Raw genomic sequence first — 27,188 nt, forward strand, 5'->3', positions numbered from 1 at the left:
GATTTTTTTAAAGATGCACTGTATTTCATTGTATTGTAATGAAATGTCCACAACAGAAAATGACAAATGATGAAATATAACCATCATTACAGCATAATATGATGTATAACACCAGAAAAAAAATTCCTTTCACAATCAAGGAAAATCAGCCTTTACGGGAACAACAATAAAAAAAGGTCAGCAATTTGGTGTTTGGTGCATTCACAAAATAATGAGGGACGCGTCGCTCCCTGGATCTGCTCCTAAGCTGCAAATGAAGCTGTGTTATGTACAATAACAACATTTGGGAGACCAGCCACTGCTCTCTCTTATTAAAATATAAAGCAGGATCATATTTTTTCTCCTTTTCAAGCCTGAAATATTTTTGTTTTTATGAGAACCTATTTATTTTAAATTACAACAATGTCATAAAAGATGCTTTGCAGGCAGTGTGCTCAGCCACTAGAGGGTAATGTTACACACTAATTTAGGCAAAACTGTGCTCAGCAGTGCCTTCCCACTCCCATCGTCCTAATAGATCTTAATAAACCACTGGTGGAACCGGTGCCTCATTTTATCCTGTGCTTTTATTTTTTTCTTCATCATTTATAATATTCTATTAATGCTGGAACAGGTGAGTCCATTTGTCCATTGGCTTATTTTATTATAAGATCCAGTGCTTTATTATCAGTATCCTGCTTTACATCATTTATGATTCAAATAAAGTATAAAATACAATAGATTCACAATACTAATTGAGCTATATTAATTTAATGCTGTTCACTGCACTGTTTTTTATGCCTACAATAACAGATTAGGCTATTATATGGTGCATACGGAAACACATACACATACACCAAGTGACCACAAATTAGCAAGCCATGCAACAAAGGAACAGCCCCAGCCTCTAATGCATGACTTCACTTCAGGGTTAGAGGTCAAATGTAAGCTCACTTGACCCCTACAATAATGTCACCTTTGGGTTAGGTCTTCACTAGGTTCACTAGGTCTCTTGGGCACTCATTTAGACACATAGCATTACCGCAGTGCACTCACTCACAACACCACAGGCATAGAATTTCAACTTATTTCAGCAGAATTCAGAAGCAAATGAACAAATTGTACAGAGCAGATTCCCTCATCAATATTTATCGTCACTGATTGACAGCTCATCCTTGACAGATACCGAGACAGGCACATGTGCTAAAAGTCACGTACAGCACATCATTTTCTAAAAACACGTTTACACAAATGACAGATGCATAGTTAGGAACGGGGGACAGATGCATGGATAAATAGATGAAATGATAGAGCGAGCAGGACTGTGGCCCTGTAGCAAAGAGATGAAAATACAGGATAAGCAGAACGAGCAGTACACACAACAGCTCAGGGCTAATATGAACCACCCCACCCCCTTGCATTTCCCTAACGAGCCATTTTGCATCTATCTCATTTTGCCCCCCAATGATAATTAATTTTGGTTTTACACTCCCCGCTCCCAAATTCATCTGTTCATCCTTCACCCCATCTGTGTGCAGCATCTCTCTGCTCCTCGTGCTCTCTCTTTCTCCTCTCCTCCCATCGCTCACTGTCTTGTGTCTGCTCACAGCCGTCGCCCTCCGACCTCTGGAAAGTTCAGCTGTAGGTCACGGGTGGGGAGGGGCTCTGTATGTGTGTGTGTGTTTGAGTGCGGTGTTTGGGACTGTCTCTGCTTTAGCTGCAGATACAGCTGGCGCTGCCATGGCAACTCGGATGAGCAGACACTGCAGAATGCCGAAGCCCCGGAGCAGCTGGAGCTCGTGTCTCAAAGGTAACACTTGCACGTTTCCAATTTAAAAAAGCTCCAAGTGAACATCTCCATTTCCCAGACGTGTGCACACAAACACCCAGACAGTGAAAAACACAGACATGCACTTGGAAATATGAGCCGTTCATAAACACATTACGGCAATATCTGTAACCCCTGACCTGTGGCAACAAATTAGAGGTCTGTAAATTCAAAGGTCAGTGGGAGATGTAGTTTTGTATTCTGATGCTGGCTGAAGCACAGGGTCAACACTGTGCTATTGCCTGGCCTTTTTTCAGGATTGAGGTCAAGCAAAGGACAAGATGGTGGTGGAGGGAGGGATGTGTCTACGGCGGCTCACGTGAAACGAAATGATTTATAACAACAATAGAATGCAATTAAGTACTCTCTTTAAAATTAATACAATAAACACTAAACACACATTGTTATTATATGAATATTATATTTATTATAGTCAATTAATGTCTAAAGCTATCATTGTAATGAATCAGAAATACCCTTTCATTTTATACAAATTTTACTTCAGAGAAATCATTTAAATATTCACATACAAAAATACAATCTTCACATACAAAAAATGTGATAATTTTATGTATGTTTTTGTTTTCACCTTCTCTGTCCATTAAGATCTACACATTTCAACACCTTCCACAAACATTTCGTGACCCGTGGAAATTTGACAAATTTCCCTGTTTCAGCAGAGATGCTGTTCAGAGCTCGTCTGGTTTTGAATCAGACTTGTGGCTGCGCGGAAGCGTCGTCGATAGGTGGCGCTATAGGCTACACACCAAATGGCGACACGCGTCGAGAACTCGTGCGAAGGGAATTCTGGGTCATGTAGTAACTCCAGCACCAAACTACACTTCCCAGAACGCAATGGAGTGTCTTTGTTGCCGGAAAAAAACAGAAGAATGAACAGCCAGCATGCCGTGCACCGGTATGAGATGAGTAGTTCTAAGAATATCCGAACATTTTGTGTGAAATGTATTGGTTTACTCACATTTTCATTTCAGACATATTGCCGTGACTATTTTTTAAACGTGTTTAAAATCCTTCGAGAACTTTTAATCTGCTGGTTAGCACGTTTGCTAGCTGACTGATTAGCTGCTATTTTGTTCAGGAACCAAAACTGGACTTAATATTGCCGACGGTATAGCGCATGATACAGGGCGAGGAGCAAAGGTTTTGTGCAGTTTCATTAATTTTACAGATGATATGGCTTGTATGATTATAATGTGTGCACCACAACAGGTTGGATACAGAAAGCGTGGACCAAGATGGAGCATCTGAGACAAGGAGCGTCCCCAGCGGATCAAGCGTCGTACTAGGAAAGCTCAGCGTCCCGGGGGAAATGTTCCTTCGAGCGGAGCTGGACCTGAACGCTCGCCTGCGCCTGCTGACCTTCGGGGAGCCCGTGCGCTACACGTACAACCCGCTGGAGTACGCGTGGGAAACGCACCGCTGCTACGTGGAGAAGTACTGTCATGCCGGCCACAGCGTTCTGTTCCTGGGAATGAACCCAGGGCCTTTCGGTATGGCCCAGACAGGGGTGAGCAAGATCTGCAGTTTTTTAATTAAAAAGATAAGGAGCATGCATGAGTTTGAATTATGAATCTCGAAACATCTCAGGTCTGTGAAGTTAATACCCCGTTTAATGTTTTATAATTAGTATACCCCAATAGTACACCAGTGCATTAAAACAATGACATGAACAATGCATCAAGAGTGATAAAATAAAAAGGTAAGAAGAGGTAGATATAAAAAGAAGTAAATGATAAACATATTTTAGGGTCTCTATACAGACATACCTGTTTATTGATCAAGTCAAGAATATAATTATTGGCATTTCAGCCGTGCACATTAAAGGACAGTAGAACCTTCAGACAAAGTGGATACAATTATAAACTAATAGAAGTCGGTTAGTCTGTTACATGATATTTGTCCACATTAAAATGAAAAATTGGAAATGCATCCGCCTTGTTTTGGGGTTTTTCTTTCTTCTACAAGGGAAGCCTTTTGGTATTAGAGAGTCTCATTCTGTCTTATGCTCCACTTTTAGTATGGCAAATTTCATGGTGAGGCAGATGTGTTTGCAATTTTGAGCCCTTTGCTTCTACTACAAAGGTTCCATTTGGGGAGGTGAAAGCTGTACGTGATTGGCTGAAAATCTCTGGGGTGGTGGGACACCCACCAGAGGAGCATCCGAAGCGGCGAATCACAGGACTGGCCTGTACACAGAGCGAGGTGAGCGGCGCACGATTCTGGGGATTCTTCCAGAAGCAGTGCGGTGATCCAGAGACATTCTTCCGCCACTGCTTTGTGCATAATCTGTGCCCGCTGATATTCATGAACGCCTCTGGCAAGAACCTGACTCCCCCGGAGCTGCCCACTGCCCAGCGGGAGGATCTGCTTCGCCACTGTGATGCCACTCTCTGCCAGGTGGTCACTGCCTTGGGTGTCTCCATGGTAATTGGTGTCGGTAAAGTGGCAGAGCAGCGAGCACGCCGCGCTCTTGCTGATGCTGGCATTCGGGTGAATGTGAAGGGGCTTCTGCACCCCTCCCCTCGGAGCCCAATGGCCAATAAGGGGTGGGGAAGTGTTGCTAAGGCCAAACTGGAGGAACTGGGTGTTCTGCAGTTGTTTAGTACGTGACATTTTCTACCCAGTGATGATTAGGGTTTTTTTTTTTTTATCATATACTGTATATATTTTTTAATATTGTTAACTTAATGTATATTCATTTAATGTTTTATGGCTGTCTTATTTTTATGATTTTTTTGTCTGTAAAATTTAATTAACCTGTGGTGCTGTACATGTAATGAAATGAAGATAGATTCCTGTCCATCTGCCAACATTTCTTTTGTTTTTGATCAGATATGCTATAACCTGGTCAGGCCAGATTTGCCTGAAGATTGTAAATGTTTGTTGTGAATGTACGAGTATGTCATGTGATGTTGCTGTATGCCACAGTTATGGTCATGATTGTTTAACTGTGAGCTCATTCCTTCCTTCATGCACAGGTGCAGGCATGCTAGTGAGTCATGAATAAGCGCTGCCACACACACACATACACACACAGCTGTTGCAAAAAAATGGAGCTAATAGAAAATAATGAGATTCTTCCACATCTCCTCTGGACATTGATGCACTTAATCGCTGATACGAACGGGTGAGAACGGTGTAACAATGTCTACAAAAAATGTATTAGAAGGAACAGCTGTGAGGCACGTGCTGCCTTTTTTGGGATGAAGGTGAATATGTGGAGGTTTTCGAAGTTCTGTTAACTCTGGTTTGATTTTCAGTAATAATAACAGATTACTGTTGCAGCCAAGAAAGTGTCCATTAAAATCATTACAATTTTTGGGAAAGTTCCACTATCACAGTAAAGCACGGACTATTTTAGAAATAGTGCAAATGTGAAAGAAATGTTATGGCAGAAATTCTGACATCCGATCTGTGTGTTTAATACAAAGACCTCTGACCTCTGAAAAGCATTTGCCTGATGAACACTATATAGAATTTAATTTTCCTTAACATTTTCCTTCTACTACAGATATTTTACTGAATAAAACAAAATGCTAATTTGACAGAATGTGCTTGCTTTCGATCTTTATTCACTGATGTCTTGAGTCTTAATGTATTCTGTAATAACCAGAAATTACTTTTTTTTTTTTTGTTTTTTTGCAGTATTTCAGTTGAAAGTGTCAGTACAGAGTTAAAATTATTAGATGATTATCAGATTGTCCGTGCAGAGCGGATATTGCTTGAACCCGTGGAGAGGAAGGGAAGCGGGAGGTTTGTGCTGTTTGCTCTCTTCTCTCGTTGATGGATGGAGCCCATCCGCCATGCGCAGCCACTTCAGGGTGCAGGTGTGCTGAGTCGAGCCGCCATCTTTGCTCTCTTTGTTCACCGTGTGTTAGGAGAGGCTTATGGAACGAGACTTGATTCTCAAAGCTCGCACTTCGCACCCCCCACCCCCCAAACCCCACCCGCCCTCCCGTTTTCATTCTGTGCAGCACACACACATCGATCTTTCACACCTGCTTAAGCCCACGCTCTATGTGCAACATGCAGCAACACTCGCTACACGTCACACCTCTGCTTTTCCCCCCTGTCTTTCACTCTCACTCTCAACACACACACACACACACTCAAACCCATTGGCTGAGGCTCATTCGTGGCTTCCTAATGACTTCCATCTCTCAGTTCGGAGCCGCGTTATTAATTAGCTCAATGAGCCTTGCCGGTAGGACTCGTTTCTCTGTACAAGATACACACTCAAACCCTCACAGTACCTATCCTATGCCTCTGTGAGCCAAGGGGGCCGACTGAAAGCTCAGACCGATGGCCTGTTGCTTGCACATTTAGCCATATTTCTGAACGGCGACAGCCCCAAACACGATCCTATAAATCCTGCACCCCAATTCACTGATAATGGGCCCGGCCTACCTTTGCAGGGATTTGGACTAGACAGGAACCCTGGCAGGGGTCCACGCTATCGCACCCAGCCAGGCGAGGTGCATGGGGGAATGGAAACCTCCTCCACCGCCACATGAAAACAAGGCCTTCATCCGTCGACCAGGATCAACGACACCAGGGTGTTTAATTAGCGTGTGCGTGTGTTTGTGTGTGTGTGTGTGTGTGTGTGTGTGTGAGAGAGTGTACACGTCTATATTGGCCCCCTTTTCCCCCCAGAAGCAGAGGCGTCTGCACCGCTATTGACAGCGTGACCTCCTGGTGACCCTGCAGCAGCGCATGAGTAAAGGGCAGGGAGTTAACGTTAGCAGCCACTACACTGCTGCTGGTTGTCAGAGACATCAATACAGTGATGAATGGAGGCGTCGGTTATTAAAGTAGAATTAGAGCGGGGGGCGTGGGGGGTTCTGATAAATGAAAGGGCGAGGGGTGCTGCAGGAGAGGGAGAGAGATATAGAACAAGGGAGGGATGGAATGGATGGGGGGGAAATGGACAGGGAGAGATATCAGACGGTGGGAGGGAGCGAGCGAGCGAGTGAGAGAGAGTGCAAACGGAGGAGGAGAGGATGGCACGGCAGCGGCATCATCACTCTTTATTATTCTCCCAGGCTCCTCAGAGGGCTGGGGGGTGGTTTTTGGGGTGCAGGAGAGGGCCATGGAGAACTGATGGAAAAACAGAGTGAGGAAAAAAGCGAGAGCGAAAGAACGCATCACAGAGAGTGCACACCTATCTAATTTGCAGGAAGCAGGCGGGGTGGGAGAGAACAAGAGGGCTGCAGGATGGAAGGGAGTGTGGTTCAGTGCTCGTAAAACATCTTCATTTCATAACAACCTATTCATATAGATTACACTGTATATAATAAACGAAAATACAGGTCTGCATTAACCTTTGTTGTTTTCACTTATTTTTCATCTGATGGGTAAAATATGTTCTCGATGTTATGCAGAATACTGTTCACATTTATATAAAAATTCCAATTGTCATCAAAATATATATATTTTTCTGGAATAATAAATAAATAAATATACATTAATGTTGCAACAATGCTGTTCACCTAACTAAACAAGCAGAACATGAAATAATAACTTGAACTTAGCACAAAATAGGATAAAATAGGAGGGTTACGTTCACAGCACACAACCTTTCAGCGTTTAATGACATTTGGCTGACCTGATCATCTAATCATCAGCTTATCATTGTAGAAGAAGGAGTGATGGTTTTAAAATTCTACAAATATATGGACTATAGATATGCAGTGACCGACATACCAATAGAACAGCAGTCTCTCTTTGTTTCTAGAGCTGAATAAACATTTTAGTAATTCACAATATTTTAATATTCAAAAACTATGCATTAAATTTAGCATCAACAGCTACATTTATAAAGTTCACATGACTGTATAAAAGTAAAAGTTCCAAATGCACTGATGGGGAAAATGCTGCACTAAAAAGGGAAAAAAGGTTAAGGCAAAGTAATTAATCGCACCCAATCTAATGAGTGATAAATGTTCTCATTAAGGCCTGATTTAATTAAAATTAGAATGTATAAGTTTAATTTTCTTAAGTGTTTTCTTATCAAAAGAAATGTTGGCATAATAATTCTTGTTTGACTCATTTGTCCTCCAGCACATTTTAAGCGCAGAGGCGCATCAATCATGATATTTGCACAAAGCGGCGCGGGATCTCACACACCAGCCACCCGACCCCGGTCCCCGTAAAGTGGTGTGTATGTGTGTGTGTGTATCTACTGTAAATGTGATATACATGTGCTGCACACATGCTCGTGAACCTGATTTGACTGTGCAGTGTGTGTGTGTGTGTGTGTGTGTGTGTGTGTGTGTGTCGTGGTGCACAAAGACAATAAGTCATTCTGGGCGAGGCTCGTCAGTAGGGTTTAAATCTGTTTATTCCAGCCCATCTCTGTTTTCATCACACCTCTAGAAAAGCCGACACGAGACAGATGAATTGTCATTGGGGGTGAGTGTGTGGGTGAGGAGTGCTGTTCACTCCTCCATCCCTCCCTCCCTCTCTCTCTCTCTCTCTCTCTCTCTTGCCCACGCTCCTCCTCTCTTTCTCACCGTTTTTATTAGTGGTTTATTTATTGATGTTTTAGTTAATGTCTCTGCTAATTTCGGCATGCCTCTGTCTTCATTACACCTCGGTGAGTCATTAGCAGTAGTCTGGCTGTACTGCGGGGCCTGGCTGGTGCAGAGACCCCCCGCCGCTCTCGGCAGTTGCTCGCTGCATCCTGTTCCAATATGGCTGCCATTCTTCCCTCACCACTCAGTCACACGTACTTAAGTCATCTCTAATTGCCAAACGCTGCTCAGTAAATTTTGTCCCCTGCGTTTTTTTCACTCCAGCACTTTTTGTCCTTATGGGCTGTTGATGATGTCCTGTTTGGCTGTTGATGATCAGTCGAACACATTTGCAATATGTGTCTCACAAGGCATCTGATAACATCTTCTCCCCCAAGAGAGCAAGGTGCGATTTCATTTTGCCGACATCCGTAGTAGCAGCACATTTCTTCCATACACCTGTGTGCAAAAATCAATTCAATCCCCCCAAATCAATACCTTCATTATTTAATTTTCTCTGAAGAGAAGCCTGAGGAGTGTGTGGTTGTTCTCCATGTTCACGTTCTGCATGCTCTGCATCAGCCCGGGGGAACTTTGCCTAAGTGTTTTTACAGTGTGATAATTCATGCCATATCGAGACGTTACAGTCATTCCCAGGGAGATTCTAGGGGGGATGGATGGGGAGGTGGCACTCTTTAATTGGCCTTCTGATAGAACCATGTCATATTATACTGGACCTGGGAAAGCTTGATTTGATGTTTGGCTTTCAATGGAGCGGTGATTGAGGCATGAGAGGTTTAATGAATCCCTTCTCCGGCAGATCAATGACTTTGATTAATCCATTAAGCACTAAGGAGCAACAAAATCAGCAGACAGTGCAGGGCTGAAGGACTGCACATTAATGTGTGTGTGTATATATGCACACACGTGTGTTGGAAAGATAATGAGAGTTTCCTTTTACATGTTTGTTTGAGTGTAAAGTGTGTGTGTGTGTGTGTGTGTGTCTGTGTGTTAACAGGTAGTGAATAGCGTGCCTATACAAACGCACAGTTATAAAATATAACAAATCCACCGGCAGCAGGGCTTTAAACATTAAGCTGACGCTATCAGGAGGTGGGGGTTATTTATGGGGTGCGAGCAGAAGCTTTGTCTGCCTGAGTTATGTGTGAACTGGGCACAGGGTGATACGCTAGACTAATGTTAACTCTCTCTCTCTATCACTGTGTATTGTCCTGCGCCAACCTGATGGCAGCTGTGTTATTGATGCCAATTTAATATGTTCACCGCAGCCACGTGCTGTTCTGCATTACAGCTCCTTTTGCACGTCTTTCTGATTTGCTCACTTCCTGCAAAATCAAATAACAGTCTGTAAAGTAACAGGGAATGAATGGCTAATGTTGGTCAGTAAAATGATAAACACGATAACACAGATAACACTCTGTAGATGGCAGCTCTTCACCGAGACAAATCCAGAGAAATATGGAACCATAACCACAGGCACTTTCCATCTGGACCAACTGGAGCTTTTACATTTTACATTCTGTAACGTTGAGAGAAGCTTCTTCAAACCTGATCACTAGGCAGGTTTCCATGCACGGGGTCAATAACTTGACTTCAAGCACAGACAAGCATGACCCCATGATGATCGGTGGTGATATGCTCCCTTTCACAATAGGTACTGACCTATCACATCACAGGTCAACATAACAGAATACTACTGGTTTCATGCACAATGGTTACGGCTCTTTACCTTTTGCACGCTTTACTCTGTGGAGCGTAGAGCAGTGAGTAGCTTGACTCCTCAGTCCTAGTTACATAATCTGCATGTATTAGTACACCTTTCAGAAGATTGGTTCAGAATTGTTTAAGCAGGACTAATATGGTTGCATGCACTTTAAAAGTGTAGTTTTAGTCAAACTCATCAATCTATTGGTCAATCAATCTTAATTTGTAAAGCAGTTTAAACAAGGGACATTGGCACAAAGTACCCAGCATGAAGGAGAGACATTGCTCAAACCCTCTAGCAATCAAGCCAAAATTCATTTTCAATTATTATTGAGTAATACACAAAAATGTGTTAAAATGCGCTTAAATCATGAACCCATGAACCCTACAGTGTAATTTGCTCCTGAAAATTTTGCTCCTAAATGGTGTGTATCTCTTGATCTCTTAAGGCATATAAGAGTTAAAATGCCAAATTAACAAGAGTTATGGCCAAATTAACAACGGACGAATAATTTTGTGTTTTTTTTTTATTTTCAGAATAAAATTTGTTTTACAACAGTCTTATCAGGGACAGGGTATGGCAGTACTTTCATTCTGGGGTTGTCCTTGTGTTGCAGTGACCAGATGCTACCACTCACTGCAGACATGCAGCGCCTGAAATCTGAATCAGGGGACAGAAACACAGAAAGCACGTTTTGCAAAATCACATGAAACAGAAATGCATCAACAGGCAGGCCATTGAACCAGGGAGCAAAAAGAAAAACGGTGAAAACGATTCAAGCTCCTACGCTCGGCAAGAAAAAGTGAAGTGACAATCACTTCACTTTTTAAGAGGATGTTATATGTTAGCCACGTGGCTAACATGCTAACACACATTAACCTCTCCTTCATAGCGTGGACACTAGTCAGAGCTTCAGAGGGCTCAACTAGGGCAACAAACAAAAAGCAATTAAGTGGGACAGCCTCCTTCAGGGAGTACGTAATTAGAGAACAGTGTGGACAGCTCTGTTCTAAATAGGTACTAAAAGCCTCATCCATCACTCCCACCGCGCCCGCACTGGTTCCCCGGTCATGTGACCGGCACATGATGCTCCAGATGACGGGATGCTGGTGGGCTGGCTTCTTCAGTGTACACAAAGGCGATTGGCTGTGGAGAGGTATTGTTTAAGGTCAGAGAGTCACAGGGAGTGACCTCGGTGACCTTGTGCTGCATAATGGAACAAGGAGCTTGTGAGACCAGGTTGTGAAGTCATCTTGTGCTGGTGCTGACTTACATTTTTTTATTTATTTATTTAAAACAAGATAATGATAAAATCAGAATAAAACAGCGGCCATATAATGTAGCCATTTCCAGGATGCAGGAGAGTGAATAGCGATGCTGTGGAGGCATAAAGTTCAAAGTTCACACTCCAGGCATCCGCCAATGGTATGAGGGGGATGGGGTCCTGGCGATGGGAAAACAAAGACGCACAGCGGCATCCTTGAACTGTTCCACTACAAGCCCCCCACAAGCCCCATCAGCACCATGCCCATATGGTTGGGAAACTGTTGCTATGGCAATCAGGCCAAGTGAGCCTCAAGGCAGCGAATTTGGGGTGACTTTGATTGTGCTGAAGACCACACGCTGACTTCTGTCAATGGGAAGGACACAGGAAAGTAAGAAGGTTATGGCGCAGCAGACATAACCTCCTCCACCTGACCCAGGATCAGTCTCTCCATGTCTATATATTTACCTTCCTGTCCAAGTAACAAAGGTCAAATAATGCCATGAGGTTTAATTTTATTTTATGTTGGCACTCTAGGGTGAAAATTTGCCAACGGGGCTTATTCACTGTGCTTACAGTAACCACTTTTGAATAATGAACACTCCTCCAGGAATTAAATTACTTTAGATATAGGATATGAATACATGAAATACAATTACCTGACTTAATATTAAACTCTAAAAATACTACAAGAGTTGTAGTGCAATTTGCAAGATGTCGTTACTGAATATAATGTATTGAGGCAAATATTAGTAAGAATTGACCTAAAACACATCAGTGTCAGTCTGTTGCAGGTAAATAGTTTTTTTTTTTCTTTTTGCCTGTTTGTACATGCACTTTGGCAGCATGACAGGTGTTACATCTTTTACAACTTTTGTGCATTCATAAACACACTTTTTATCTGTGCCTACAAGATTTATATTTTTAAATGGGGTTTCCTGCTTTCAGGCTCACTTACCTGCTTTAAATCCAATAAATTCAGGCGTTTTTGTGCCACGTCTGCCGGAGATCATGTGAAAAATGTCAACATTTTAAAATCTTTGACCTAATTCTGAAATGAACACGGATAATCTATAACAGCCTCCATCGCATCACCATCAGTTCCAGCAGTGGCTGGACCTAAATAGAACAGCTGGAATAAGTTACGCTGTCTGTCTTATTGTCCAGTATTTATTCTGGGCACGTTCTTTATCTCCCTCCAGCTACTGGCACCAGTGAGCACGTCTCATAGCTAACATTAATGCCAGTGCTTAGCCAAATTAGGCTACGCCGGAAAGCAGCACCATGTTTTTCTTACATGTACATGCTAATTAATTTCATACCTTAAGCAAATCCTGAGACGGCCGTCATAAGTTACCTTAAGGAATATTTGTGTCACAGGTGTGGTGATGAAGAGAGAGAGGAGCATGTCCCGCAGATGCCGTTTATCCTGAAATATCGCTGATGCTGGTAGGGGTCAGGATGAAGGGTAACGGCATGAACAGCAACACTGGGGTGCGGGTTCACAAGCAGCAGCACAATATGCCGCAGAAAGATGTCCCCTGTCTGGGTGGGGCTCCGTCACTGCGTGCGTGTCTGAAGGTGTGTTGAGGCAGTACGGTTATGCTTCCAAGTGTTCCAGTTTTACAAAAAGTATCTGAAGAACTTAACTTTGATCCTCAATTATCTTGATCACAAAGCTCTACAGTACATCAGGAAAACAATTTAACGATTTACCTGAAACAGACTGACGATGATTAGTAATTCTTACTAATATTTGCCTCATTAAAAAAAAAAAGGTGCGGGATTCTGATTGTGAACATAACCAAAGAATAAAGGTTTGGTTTTAAGATCTGACACTGAAACAATATTCTACAGGTGGAAGCTAGCAAAGTAACCAAAAAAAACCACACATATTTTTAATAAAAAATTATTTTAGTAATACAATTAATATAATATTATTGTTTATGTTTTTTGTAAACATCAAAACATTTTTGGGTAAACATCAATATAAAAATGTTTGATGTTTTGATGTTTACCAAAAACATCAACAATGGGGCACATAGAGGTCAGAACACCCACACTGCTGCTGAAACACACACCAAAGTTTTCACTTAAGTGAGGGTGCCAAAACATGTTTTGTGTACTAATATTTACGGACTGTAATATTTTCTTTTTTTTAGTAGTGGTAGTGTTGGTATTTATTGTTTAATCACTTCTGACATTAAACACATTTTCACTTTTGTCTAGAAGCCGTGATTAAAATGAAATATAATTTTTCTAAAACTCTCATGGTGTACATAACGCAGGCTTCATGGGTGCCTGGTGCTCTGCATGAGGCAGTGGTGGAACCATCATATAAAAATACATACACACACATCACACCGCAGAATCTACAAGGAATCTCTTGCAATTATTGTTTCATAAAAAAATTATTAAAAAAAATAGTTTCAGATTCCATCAATAATTCAGCTATTATTGTTATTATTGTTATTATTATCATATTATTAAAGTGCCCAGGAGTGGCACCTTTTTGAAGCTCCGAAGGCCTGGTGGCTCTGGACTGGGACCCTGCACGGTGGTCCGCAGAGGAAGAAGAATCGCTCCAGCTCGCAGCGGGACGCGCACTTGTGGCGTCACACGGGGCAGCCCCCTCTACACGGTCCGACCCAGGAGGGGACCTGGCCATTTTACACCACTTCCTGGCGAGGAAGGGACGGCTCAGTCAACTTTATTTTAGGACATCTGAATATTTTTTATCTAAAAAAAAAAACTCATTAGAGAAAGAATAAAAGAACTCGAGGGAGCCATTTCAGAAGTTCAGAAATTACTGATATTCCGAAGTTTATGGAGAAGCTCGTTGTGCTAAAGCAATAAATAAAAAGCGCGCACATCGATCAGTGATCTTAATGCTGGCGCGCTGTCGCACTTCTTCTTCCTCTCGGACGACATCGATTATCCCAGACTAAACCGAGGCGGCTCGCAGCGGCGGAGCAGCCCGCGATCCGCAGTAATTTGTCCATTAACAACGGCAACAACAGACAATCGTTCCGAGGGAAGAAAAAAAAATGAAGCGACGCGCGTTTTCTTTATTGCTGCGGAGCATATGAGCAACAATAACCGGAACACTCGCAGCAGACTGCGAGCAGAGTTCTCTAGCATTCATAAAGCCGAACTTCCCTTGCTGTCATTTCTCGTTCCAATTTCACAATTTCATCATTCCGAAATAGATAGATAGATAGATAGATAGATAGATAGATAGATAGATAGATGGATGGATGGACGGATAGATAGACGGCAGAGCTCCGTGACGAAATTTACGCAAATGAATGCGGCTGCACCATTCCAGCCCTTGGCGTGACCCGGTCACGATTGTCCTTAGGCTAGCCAGAGGTTAAAAGGTCAAAGTTGAAATCGGGTGCGCGCAGACCCCTAGTAACGTGCTTGGCGGCGAAGCCTCGGGAATCAGACGACGGTGGTTATTATCATATCTTTATATGCTCAGAGTCCAGGCAAAATAAACGTGTTCGTATACGAGTTATAAATATAAGTTATAACTGGATATTCGCTAGACGTCCGCCCGTGTCGATTTCACTCGAGTGTCGTAACCGCGTTCATTTAACATCGTGCTGCTGCTGCAAATTCTCAAAACTGTGACATTCTCGCATCTTTCTGCACATCAACATCAAAACATTTCAGTTCTGCAATTTCATTTAAAAAAAATTATTTCACCATTTTGCAAGTAGCAAGATGAGGAGGAAGAGGAAGAGGAAGAGGGTCGCGAGCCTCTTTAAGACCCTCAGCAGGAGGAAATCCTCAAATCGGGTCTCTTTCATGCGTTCAAAGTGCATTTAAATCAGAAGTGGTACAAGTACGAGTCAATTAATTCCCGAAATGAATAAAAGGTCGGTATTTATTAGAAATACAGCGGATCCCAGCCCGCCAGGTGACACGCCAGGAGCTTCACACACATCGCTCTGAATTAAAACGTAAAAGTGCACCAAAAACGTCATTGTAAATCCAACTGTTTCTTTATTTTTTCGGATTCGGTGGCGGAACTCTCCCGTTGCAAATGGAAGCAGAAGCCGGTGTGAGAGTTTGGCTGATTCTTCGGATCTTTTTAAAGTTTAAAGGACAAGTGAAAGGGGTGAGGAGGAGGAGGAGGAGGAGAGTGAAGAACCCGCATCTCTTTGGTGATCGGTGCTCACCGCTATATTGAAATTAAATCTAATTTCTTCCTCCCCACTACACTCCCTGCACACTCTCATTTGATTTTAATCCGGCTTTTATCCATCCGTTTCCTTGGAACTGTTCGTGTCGTGTTGTGTTTGAATTTCATGCCAGAGAGGATGTGCCTAATTCCGCATTTAAAATGCGTAATAAAAACGTATTATTTTCATTTTTACTACTGAAATGTAGAATAAAGAATATTTAATGTGAAGTTGTTGGTCACGTTATTTCAGCTTGTCAGTTTCTGGAGACTTTAAGGAATGATTTACTTGTGCATGACATCGGAATTTAAAAACACGTTTTTCTGGAAATTGTTTCATATTTAATAATATTCCAGCCAAAAAGTAAATCACACTGCTGCAAGGATGCAGCGGCCAGACAGAAGAAAGGCAAAAAAAAAAAAAACCTGCACAGCACCTCAACCAAATTAAACAGAATTATTTTTAATTGATTCACTTAATTCATTTTAATGAATACAATCATTGATGCAATTTTGTTTTAGAATTTTAATGTCATTAAGTCGCTCATATTTCCTGTACGGTGAGGTTAAAAGGAGCTTCTACAGTCATCAGACTAAAACAACTATTTCATGAAAGTCATCAGTAAATAAATAAATCACAACTCAAATAAACACATACATATACATAATTAAACATAATATTCTAGATTTTTAAAAAAAGTATTACAAATGAATCAAATGCAAAACCATTCAGTGATTTTTAAAATCACAGAGTTTTTACAACACACATCATATTTACTACTGTAAATGAACACTAATTAAACCGGTCCGGCTTTTAACATCCAGATTAATTTCATTAACTGCTTGTTCATATTTTTTAATTAAAATGAAGCTCAGACATACCTCGTGGTGAAGGGGCCTTGTCTTCTAACGCAGAACCACCGTGTCTTGACAAAAATGTAGCACTGAGCTGAAAGTGTTAGAGATAGGGCACCATTTTAAAACGGTGTCATTTGGGCCCCCGTCCACACCCCGACACACACACACACACACACACACAGGCACCAGTGTGACTGCTGACTGACCCCTGTGTGACACCCAGAAAGTGAGATCACAGCAATTATTGAGTTCAAAGGTCAGGCCTATTGACAGCGGTACAAGGGCAGATATGTACATTGTTTCTTTAATAATCTGATTCATTCTCATTTACATGCAAAGTACATTTTCCTAAGATGTACAGTCTTATTTATAGACATGTATCTGCACTTCAGGAAATTTCTGAACATCAGTTGCTGACATGTCTGTCTTAGATTTGTTAGTTTGCCAGACAATAAATATTGAAACTAAAAATCAATAAAATCTAAAAGAAATAGGGTTGAATTTATTCATTCCATATATACAGTCTTGTGCTGCAGTCAATTGTGATAGATTTAATGCTAATTGTGTTTTTAATTATTCACATTTCTATTGCAATGGTCCCTGCTCTGAGGCTAAATTAGTTGGACGTGAATTATTTTTTTTTTTTACAAATAGAAGTACACTGCCTTACGAAATAAACGAACATGGTTCAATATCAGAATGTACTTTGATATTTTTGATTGAAGACCATATTTTCAGGCGGTTATTAGATATGTTTCCCCAAGGACCATGGAAAAGCGCAACTACGGAGCTGAGCTCCATTTTTCAGCCGAATGTGGGAAAATTGATCTTCTAAGTGCTGTGCTGCTGTTAACAAGAAACTCCTTCTGCTGGAAGTTTGACCTCTAGTTTCACTTTCAGCAAACTTTAGAGCGCACTACCCTACGAAACAGAACATTACCATTCCGACCTGTTGGCAAACCCACTACAGCCTCCCGCTGACATCAGTAATAATGATAATTAAAATGCTCCAGAAATGTGTTAACCCTGCGTGACTGTATTTTACTGTGTAGGATAACGTGGTATCTTCATGGGATGGGATCCTCGGCAGCATCCTACACGGGCCGTGTGCACTTGATGTACACCTCTAGATGATCAGTGATATTCACAGTGCATCGGTACAGGGATTAGACACACATACACACAAACACACGCACACACACACACTCAGTCCCAGCTGGGAGTGGTAATGGGGCTCTACAGGCCGTGTTCAATAGCTCACTCTTCACATTTGCATAATAAGCATATCCGTCTGCGTGACAGCTTCCTGGGGTCGTTCAGGGTTCACCTGCCTACCCGACTCTCCCGCGCCTGCAGCTCCGCAGATAAATCTCCTTCTGCAGCTCTTCTGTTTACGCTCGGAATATTAATTCACTTGCCATCGATGGCGGCGCTCGCCTCCTACCACCCCAACACACACACACACACACACACACACACACGCAGGAAACAGGAGTTTGTAATTGGTTACATCTGGAACGGGGGTGAAACAAATGCAGTCAGGTGAAGATGTGTCCTTCTCTCGTGTCCTTTCCTGTTCGGTGGCATTAACTTTCTCTGCAAAAAAAAAACAATTTCTTAACATTTCATAGATCCATGCTTGACTTTGCCTTCAGAACCAGTCCCTGATAAAATTGTACATTGTAAATTGTACTTATTCTCATGTGATACACGTGATCTGGTATAGAGCTATAGCTGACACCAAATGCAAACATGACCATCTTGAATGCCTTTTGTTTTATAGCTTAAACGGTTGCAGGGCTCTGATTGGTATGACTAACTGACATCCTTATCAATTTCTCAGAAAGCATCATTAAAGGGATCTAACCACAAATGACCATTAGTCTGTTTTTTTTTTTAGGGTGCATTTATTAAACCCCATTATCAGCGTCACCTCCTGGCAATATTCCTGTGGGCGCTCGCCAAGATGTCACCCCCACACAAGCAAGAAATGAAAACAGGAGGCCTGGAGGAAGGGACACGAGGCAAGTGGCACCTGACAACTGGGGTCCTTCTCTAGGTGGGGTCCCTCCTCACCTCTGTGACAAGGTCCTGGGAGATTACACTGCTGCAAAGATGGGGTTCTGTGTTGACCCCCAGGACACCGTCAGGCGTCATTATTTCCCCATATCTTGCCCTGGGGGGCATAGGGGCATGAGTTGGTGGTGACAGATGAATGTCAGCAGAAGGGATGGAAGCCAGCAGCTGATGCTTATGTTGTGGACTCTTGAAGAGATGCGGTTGCTATGGTAAAGGAAGGAACCATGGACACCTTAATATTTCACCAAGGTACATTCTGAAAGATCGGTCCTATACTGGTGCCATACTGTGTTGTAAAGAAATTTCATCAATGTTATCAGATACATATTAACCTACCGTACATAAGTGAATATATAAATCAGGTTATGGACATTTCAGATTAAACAATTATCACGATAATATTTAATGGCAACTTCAAAAAGTCTCATTAATGTTCCTCTGGAAAGAAGGCTCATTTGTTAACAAAATTAAACTAAAACGATCACATTTTGCCACCACTGTGTAAGAAAAAATTGGCCCAGACTTAGCAGGAGTTGATCTACCTGTTTGAACTCTGCTGTGGCCATCACATGCTTCTTTTCCCTTAACTGGCTCCAATCGCCCCCCTAACTGTGGTGCCATTAAATCGTCATTGATTTTGATAATGCACTGCTTTAATATGACAGTAACAGTTGTAAGCTATACAGGAAGTCAAATTTGCCCAGACGGATGGTTCTACTAATATGAGTTATGACCTATCTACCTGAATGATGCCCCATTCACAGAGCCATAACAATAAAGCAGACAAATAAATAAGGGCCATGAAGGTGACAAAGTGGAAGAGGTATTTAAAGTTCCTCAGGGACCTGAACCAAACGTGTTTGTCTATTGTGAATAACATATAAATTTCAGGCTTATGAAAATATATATGTTTTTTTTATGTTTAGGAGGTAATTGTCTTTACAATTATTAAACTAAATATTATATTTCCTAAATTATAGTCATGTGCATTTAGAACTTAAAATAAAATATTTTATCAGAATAAGTACTTGCGGTTTGAATAGATTTGTAAAACAGATTTTTCTGTTTTTTTTTTATTTTCTTTTATTATTTCAGGGAAGTTTTCATTTTATTACAATACAAGAAGTCAAAAATAGATACACATTTGTTCTTCAGCATTAAGAGAATATGTGACAGAAATGCTTGACAGGAGCATAAAAGAGGTGAAAAACACTGACAGACAAAAACAGAACAGCCTTTCATAATACCTTCGTTTCAGCCCAAACCAAGGTGGTCAGCGTGATCATCGCTGGCCAGGTTGGACCAATGCATGTGGCAAATGTCTCAACAAGGCCCGTCCGACATGAACATGCATCCCCTTGAACCCTGTCTCAGCAGCTTTGTTAGTCAAGGGCTTGTTGTAAAAAAAAAAAAAATCATTAAATGAATGCATGCAAATGGTAGGGCACAGGAAACACTTGTTTTGATGGAGGGGTTGTTTGAGCCCTGCGAAACGCCAGTCTGACATCTGAACCATCCGAAAGTCTTTTAACCATTTCCTGTGATTGATAACCATGGACGCTAAAGCCATGTGCCACTAAAAAAGGCATGTGGATGATTTGCATGAACTCCCCACATTTACATATTTCTGATCTGACCTTGATTATATTCGGAGGTCATCATTTATTAGCAAGATTGGTTGGCAGCGTGACCCCTTGCAGGTAATGTACCATAACAGCAGCTCTCTGTATCTTCAGCCTGTTGAGTCATATTAAAAATGCCTCTTGAACATTTTCAAATATTTCTATACGTTCGCTGAATAAAATAACTGTTTTGATGCATTAGCCTTTGATGAACCCATTTTTGTTGTTTATACTACATTTATATCACAGTTTACAGATTTCACCAGTGGTGTTCCTTTTTGTGCCACTTGTTTATTGCATCAGAAGCTATATTAGCACAGCTGAATTAAGGAGGCACATTTTTTTTTTGGTTGTCGTTGTTCTGCCACTGCACTCGCCACCATGATTAATTGTGGCATGACAGTAATAACAGAATTAGAATGGTATAGCGTGAAGCGCAGAGAGCAGACTTGGCATTTGCCACAGTCACAAACAGAGGCCATCGGCAGGCCAACCCCTCCATTATGCCCCCCTCCTTCCACATGCACAGTGATGGATGGTCGCTGCAAGTTCGTGCAGTAACAGCATTGCTGGCTACTGCGTATACCCCAGAGACAGGAGCAAGCAAGCAGGAGAGAAAAAGAGGCACTAGAAAGAGCCAGTAGCTTAAACTCAGCATTGAGGAAAGGACCATATATTCCTTTAAGTATGCTTATGTGGTATTTTATTACCCCCAACTATACTATGCAGTATTCCATTGACGTCTTGAGCATTTGTAATAGAAAATAGTTCACAGGGTTGCATTCATAGCCAAAGGGTGGAAGACAGGAGTATACTGAAAATAAAATGCATTTTAATTACATTTCTGATAATGTACAGTATATCAGTACACCCCATAAAATTTGATGACAAAGTTTTTCTGCGACATTGTCAAAGTATATTATGCTTCATGCGCTCAGGACAGCAAATCCGGGCAGTTTGTGGTGTCCTTGTGCCCTCTTCACACACCAATAATCCATTATGGATTATCACTCAATTACAGTAATTCAATTTAGATCTGTCCATACAAATTGGGTTAACTTCCATAAAAGATACGTCTGACATTTAGTGCTAATATGAATTAACAAAATTGAGTCTTGTTAATGGTGTTAAACTGACTCCAGAAGTATTTAACAAAATCTTGATTGCGAACATTTGCTGGTGCCTGAGTAACAGGTCCACCATTATATGTTTCCTGGATTCATTAAATTCCAAAGGAAAATCACTGCATTAGTGTGGAAAGACCTGCAATAAAGATCATTTTTAACAGTTTAATGTTTCAAATGAACACAGGGCTTTACTTTTCAACAGATCTGGGAAAATTGTATGTGGTACATTTATTATTCTGAATCATCTCCTGTTGTCTCAGGTTACGAATGTGCCAACTTTACCTTCATAACACACATGTGCACATCAGCCTTTTTGGATAATATTTTCCTCTTGAAATACCAGTCAACCACATCACTGTAAGTATCACTGGAAGTGTTGTGGTTCGAAACTATTCTGAAATTCCATTGAATAATGTCTGGATGTACGATCAATTGAACTTTTATCAGGCAGAGGTAAGTATAAATTGTGCAGACCTCATTTAATTGTAAACACTTTTTGAACAGCATGGACAATTCAAGTGAGTGGGATAATGTACATGGTTATTCTCTCACCTTTCAATAGCATTCGGTGTGTTGGTATCATTCAGTTGAGAGCTTTGACATGGATGATTTCAGGTACCATCCTTACCATCCTACCAGAAAGTTCTGGTTGATTGGCATGGACTTCACAGACATTTCAGAAGCACTTCAGAAACCTTTATCCAGTACAGCAGCGTGCCTTATCCTGCTGAAAGAGGTCTCTGTCATCAGGTCGTACCATTTCTACGAGACAGGAGGTAACATCCCCAAAACACACAGAAGCCAAAGTGTCTCAACACCTCCTCTACGAATGTCCATGACCCAGCTGTACGTGAAAATGGGATTCATCAGGACTGGTCCAATAGCATCTATTACAGTGCTCACATTCTCACATTGTAAGTTGGTTAGTTTGGTCGAGGTTCGGTTTAGGATTTATTCATGCTAATTACTACACTAATTAACAATGGTCATCCAGTATATAAAATGAATGAAATACAAGATGGAATGTCTTCCATTTCTAAGGAAAACTTTGCAACATATGAATGTCCTCAATACTGTATAATCATACAGACAGTTTCATTTCTGGACTGCCACGTTCTCTAATCTAGGGAACTTGATTTAGGATCCTTGAGTTAATAATAATATTTCAAATAAACAAGTCAGCACTAAGAAAGCAATGACATTCATCAGACGTATAACATTATTTTGCATTACCTATTGTGGCATTTATTATAACCCCAATTACAATTACAACCACAGCAATAACAATAATAATAAAGTTATTATTGCGTAATAACAGTTTCAATTTTGTTTTTTGTTGTGTTGCTGGGCAGAGGTTAGTCATCATGTCATTGGATGATCCATCCTCGCAATTCAATTATGGGTTTTACAGCCTTGTTAATTGGGAGCGATCTTCATGGAGGACTTGTTCAAATGTCATGACGGTCTTCCAACGGTACAGCTGATAATGAAAAAGGAAAAACATAAATTGCTCAAAGTAGAAGATTTATGCAGAATGTGATACAGGGAGAGAGAGAGAGAGAGAGAGAGAGAGAGTATCGAAACAATTGTTTCACCTGTTATATTTAAATAAAAACTCTGGAACAAGTCAACAAAGCATCTGTAACATTTTGAATATAGTTAACACACAGTATTGAAAAGAAAACTGAACAGCATCAATGATCTGCTGAAACACCTAAAGGTGTTCCGGGGGATTTCAGTGCCAGTGGCTTCACATTTTAATAGAAAGGTGACAATGGTGTCAATAAACATACATTAACTTAATGAACAAGCAGGAGTTTCAATTTGCTTTTGAAATGGGTGAAACACAAAGCAGGAAAGCAGGTCTGGCATCTTCCAGTTTACAGAGTAGCAGAAAATATTTTTCTTGTTTGAAGGTGCAGTGCATAAAAGTACATCAATTCATTTAATTCAGTGTTTTTGTCAGATTTATGATACGAGAATCTACACTGAAATGCGAACATTTGAAATGAGCAAATCACAATGGCTGTGGAATATGTTTCGAAACATGTTGTGTATTGAAAGTAAAGGAACATCAGCATTGAAATACAGTGTACAGTCATGCACACATGCTTTTATTTTTCATAATATTCATATGCTGAAGACACGGCTGACTCCGGCCCCACGCAGGGCTTGGTGCACTTGTACTCCACGGGTGTGAGTTCAGTACAACCTTTCTCAGTCGCGCTCTCTTTGTGCCCGAGTCTCTGTCCTCCGTGATGGATGTTCTGCAGGGGAATGTCAACCCCACGTTGACCCCGCCTAACATTGCCGATATGATCTCCATTTAATTTACCCTTCAAGCGTTTTCACCCTCCCCAACACAAAATGGGGAGCGGTGCAAACTGCAGCGCGTGCGCTCGTATACTTTAATGAGGTTCAAAGAATCTCATTTAGGTGCAGATTATTAAAGTGCAGTAGAGTTAGGTCCATAAAGGCTCACATACTGAAACAGGGCAGACTTTACTGTTGATGCCGAACAAATCCGTTCCCTTTTTAATGCAAATTGACCTGAAATCAGTTGTGTTCATCTTTTTAATTTTTGCGATCTCAAATGAAATGTCACATAAGATCTTGGAGTTATATGGCCGCAGTGGTCACTGTTACCTGGAAATTTGCATAACTGCAAGATAAAGGATAACAGTAACATTTTGAATGATTATTATTGCTGTGACTCCCCCCTCCTTTTTTTTAAAGATGCAAAGTTTAAGATCGGTTAAGCTGCTGCAAGTGTACGTCTGTGCATTTAAGTGTCCATTTACATTTCTTCATTGAACTGATGCTTCTTGCGCAGAGTGACTTACAGTCTCTAATTACAAGGTCTTTCCCCGGGGAGCACAAGGTTAAGTGTGTTGCTCGGGGAGACCATGGTGGCAGTGAGATTTGTGAAAGTGAGGTTTTGAACTCTGTGTCAACTGTGTATCCATCATAGCACATCATTAATCAGCATTTAGCCCCTGATGCTCGATTTTTATGTTGTGAAGAAGTCCATGGCGGCTCTTTAAAGCATGACAGAACACTAAGGCGTCATGAAAGTTTTCAAGATGAAATGCAAGGGAAATGAAACTTTCTGTAATTCACCTGAGATCATGTGGTACATTATCCACACCTGCCTTTCCTTGAACTATGGATATTTCTGCCTGAATACTTATCATTATCTGAAACTGTAGTGTCAAAATAGCTCTCATTGATTTCCTTTCATTAACAGTGAAAGATCTATTTTCTGTTTTCCTTGTTAGTTTGAAATTTACAAATGCAGATTTGTGTTTGTAGCTTCAACCCAGTTTTATTTCCTCACAGTTCACCAGGCTCAAAATAATCATCATTAAAGTTGCTGTCTGATTTATGTGCTTACAGATTTATGACACTCTATTAGCAAATGTCAAATCACAATGAAAGCATATGTTTGACATAAATGTCACATAAATTCATGTGACAACATATGCATGCTGAACCAGTTTGGTAAGGAAGAAAGGACTGAAACTGATACTGAAAAGGCTTCGGGAGACATGGCTGCCCCTTGCCTGATCCCGCATAACGGATACTGCAGCAAGCCTTAATGCTGGCCATGAGAGAAGGTGCCAGCAGATAAAGGGCTTATATGGGGCAGTAGTTCCCATGCTCCCTCCACCCTCGAAAGCGCCTCTTTTAGCAGAATATTGTGGTTCGAGGAGCATGACGAGGGGCTCACAGTCTATCCCCAATCCCCAGATCACAGTTGGATTGAGCTTCTGTGAGAGGGGGCTGCAAAAATCTGGTCCGCGGACTTGCAAGATGCAATGGATCTGCTGCTAACATCTTGAGCCCAGATACCACAGAGTCCATGCCAAGCACAGCATGAGGGAAACCAATACACAGTTACTGGGCGAGTGATTTAAGGCTTGGCTTGTGTGTTTTGTGATTTTAATGTAATGTGTGAATAGTTACACGTTTTTGTATCAGTGGCAATGAAATTGTCACAAATGTCAGCATCTTACCTTTTAACCGGAGCAATGTGCTCCGTAGTAGTTGTTGTAACAGAGTTTGGGAAATCCTGAATGATTGCAGACATAACATGGAACCTGTGACGAGGTTAAAGGAATGCTTCAAAAGATATGGTCCCATTTATGTTTTTTTTTTTGTTATACTTTATTAATCCCGAAGGAAATTGCTTCTCTGCTTTTAACCATTACCCTTGGTGAGCAGTGGGCAGCCATGACAGGCGCCCGGGGAGCCGTGTGTGGGGACGGTGCTTTGCTCAGTGGCACCTCAGTGGCATGTTGGCGGATCGGGATTCGAACCGGCAACCTCCTGATTACGGGGTTCCTTAACCGCTAAGCCACCACTGTCCCATTTATGTGGCGTACAGGTAAACTAGTGTTAAAATTGTGTTTGCATTTGGCTGCAGCTATAACTTTAGGAACTTGCCTTTCATCTTAACTCACTTGCCAGCTTACGTGAAAAAATGACAACAGAAATGATTTGATGGTGCGGTTGGTAAATGCATGAAGACTTTGGTCTACCGGGGCATAAAACGACCACGAATTCCAGTCTTGTGCCGCAAACATGATACATTATTGCCGAAATGCCTCTTACAGCTTTAATGTTCATTATTATTAATGCAATATTGTTGTCCCTATTGGTGCTCAGCATTGCGCCCATTCTTGGCCCGCTTTCATCTTCCCCACCCCCCAGCACCAGCTCTCTCTCCCTGCTGCTGCTGCTGCTGCTGCTGGAGAACACGCAGTACCTCCTGAACTCTGGATGAACCGCAATGGCGACAATAAATCACTTTGCTCTCTCCGTTTGCACCGCGCACCGTTAGTTCCCCCCCCCCCCCCAGTCAAACCATTACAATGTCGCCCGGTCCAGAGGAGACGCTTTCCACTGCACGGTGGCTCGTGGAAACGTCGATACGTGGAGGGCTCGGGGTCGCCGCGGATTCAGGGCCGTCAGCAGCCGGTGCGTGAAAAAAAAAAAAAAAAAAAAAAACACGAAACCGATCGTTCCCGGCGACGCACCGAATTCACGCAGCACACGCAGCCCCACGGAAAGCGGCGGCCGGGGTGCAAACTGCGAACTAGACGGCGAGGGGAGCGGGGAGGTACGTGGCGCACAAATGGCCTCGTCCCCGCAAGATTTACGACGCCGCGGCCCTTCTGTCGCCGGTACAACAACGTGGCGTAAAGAAGGCGGGGGTGGGGGGGAGGGGGGGGGGGGTGTGGCGCTAGTTGTACCGAATTCGGCGTTTCGCGGCAGATAGGCCTGCGTCATGTTCATGGCTGATTATGAATTATTGCTGGTGTGAATAGTCAGATGCGACCCGAGGGACAGGGGGACCACATTCCACTGTGATGATAAGGGACGGCGGTGCGCTTTTAATCAACGTCTCCATTAACGCAGTTTTTCTTTTTCAAATGAAGATTTCAATTATTTAATGGCTTCGCGATAAGAACGTTTCGACCGGTGTTGCGCCAAGAGTCACGTGGCTGCAGATCTTGAGGACTTTCCACATTTTCACCTCACTTTACACTGAAACCTTTACCACATTTAACATAAGACATGAGTATATAGAACGTTCTGGAAAGGGTTCCAGGGTGGTGTCCGCAATTCATTTCTCATCTGACACCAGGCCTGGCCGGGGCTGGGCTGAAAACTGAATACCTGCGTATAAATGTATTCTGTATTTATTCTGTATAAATGTTTTTTTAATACATATTAAATACATTTAAATGCAAAAAACAGCTGCGTTGCGCGGCTCATTTGCTTATTTTTCTTGTTGCAGTTCTCCCAGCATAGCAGCGTCGACATGCATATTATTTATTATGCTGCCTTTTACAATGCAATGTGGACTGAATACAGATGCAGACAGGGGCGGCCCGGCAGTCGGAGCAAACTTCATTTGCACATTAACAACGCTCCGGACTTCTCACACGCATGCGCGCTGGACCCCCGGTACTCTATA

General features: G+C 41.9%; 1 protein-coding gene across 1 annotated transcript; it reads left to right on the top strand.

Annotated features, from left to right (window-relative positions):
• Positions 1 to 2,597: 2,597 nt before the first annotated feature.
• LOC114801009 (single-strand selective monofunctional uracil DNA glycosylase) lies at positions 2,598 to 5,373 on the top strand. The gene is made up of 3 exons (XM_028998954.1): positions 2,598 to 2,723; positions 3,038 to 3,335; positions 3,911 to 5,373. Exons 1-3 carry the CDS (start codon positions 2,698 to 2,700, stop codon positions 4,436 to 4,438), a joined length of 852 nt encoding a protein of 283 aa, XP_028854787.1. The 5' UTR covers positions 2,598 to 2,697; the 3' UTR covers positions 4,439 to 5,373.
• Positions 5,374 to 27,188: the final 21,815 nt, after the last annotated feature.

This window comes from Denticeps clupeoides, chromosome 12, assembly GCF_900700375.1.
Source record: "Denticeps clupeoides chromosome 12, fDenClu1.1, whole genome shotgun sequence".
Lineage (NCBI taxonomy): Eukaryota > Metazoa > Chordata > Actinopteri > Clupeiformes > Denticipitidae > Denticeps > Denticeps clupeoides.

Bases quoted from the DNA above. Each gene is read 5' to 3' on its own strand.
- LOC114801009 (XM_028998954.1), top strand. From the start codon at position 2,698: ATGAACAGCCAGCATGCCGTGCACCG. The intron at 2,724-3,037 runs GTATGAGATGAG...GCACCACAACAG, and splicing joins AGCCAGCATGCCGTGCACCG to GTTGGATACAGAAAGCGTGG. The intron at 3,336-3,910 runs GTGAGCAAGATC...TCTACTACAAAG, and splicing joins TCGGTATGGCCCAGACAGGG to GTTCCATTTGGGGAGGTGAA.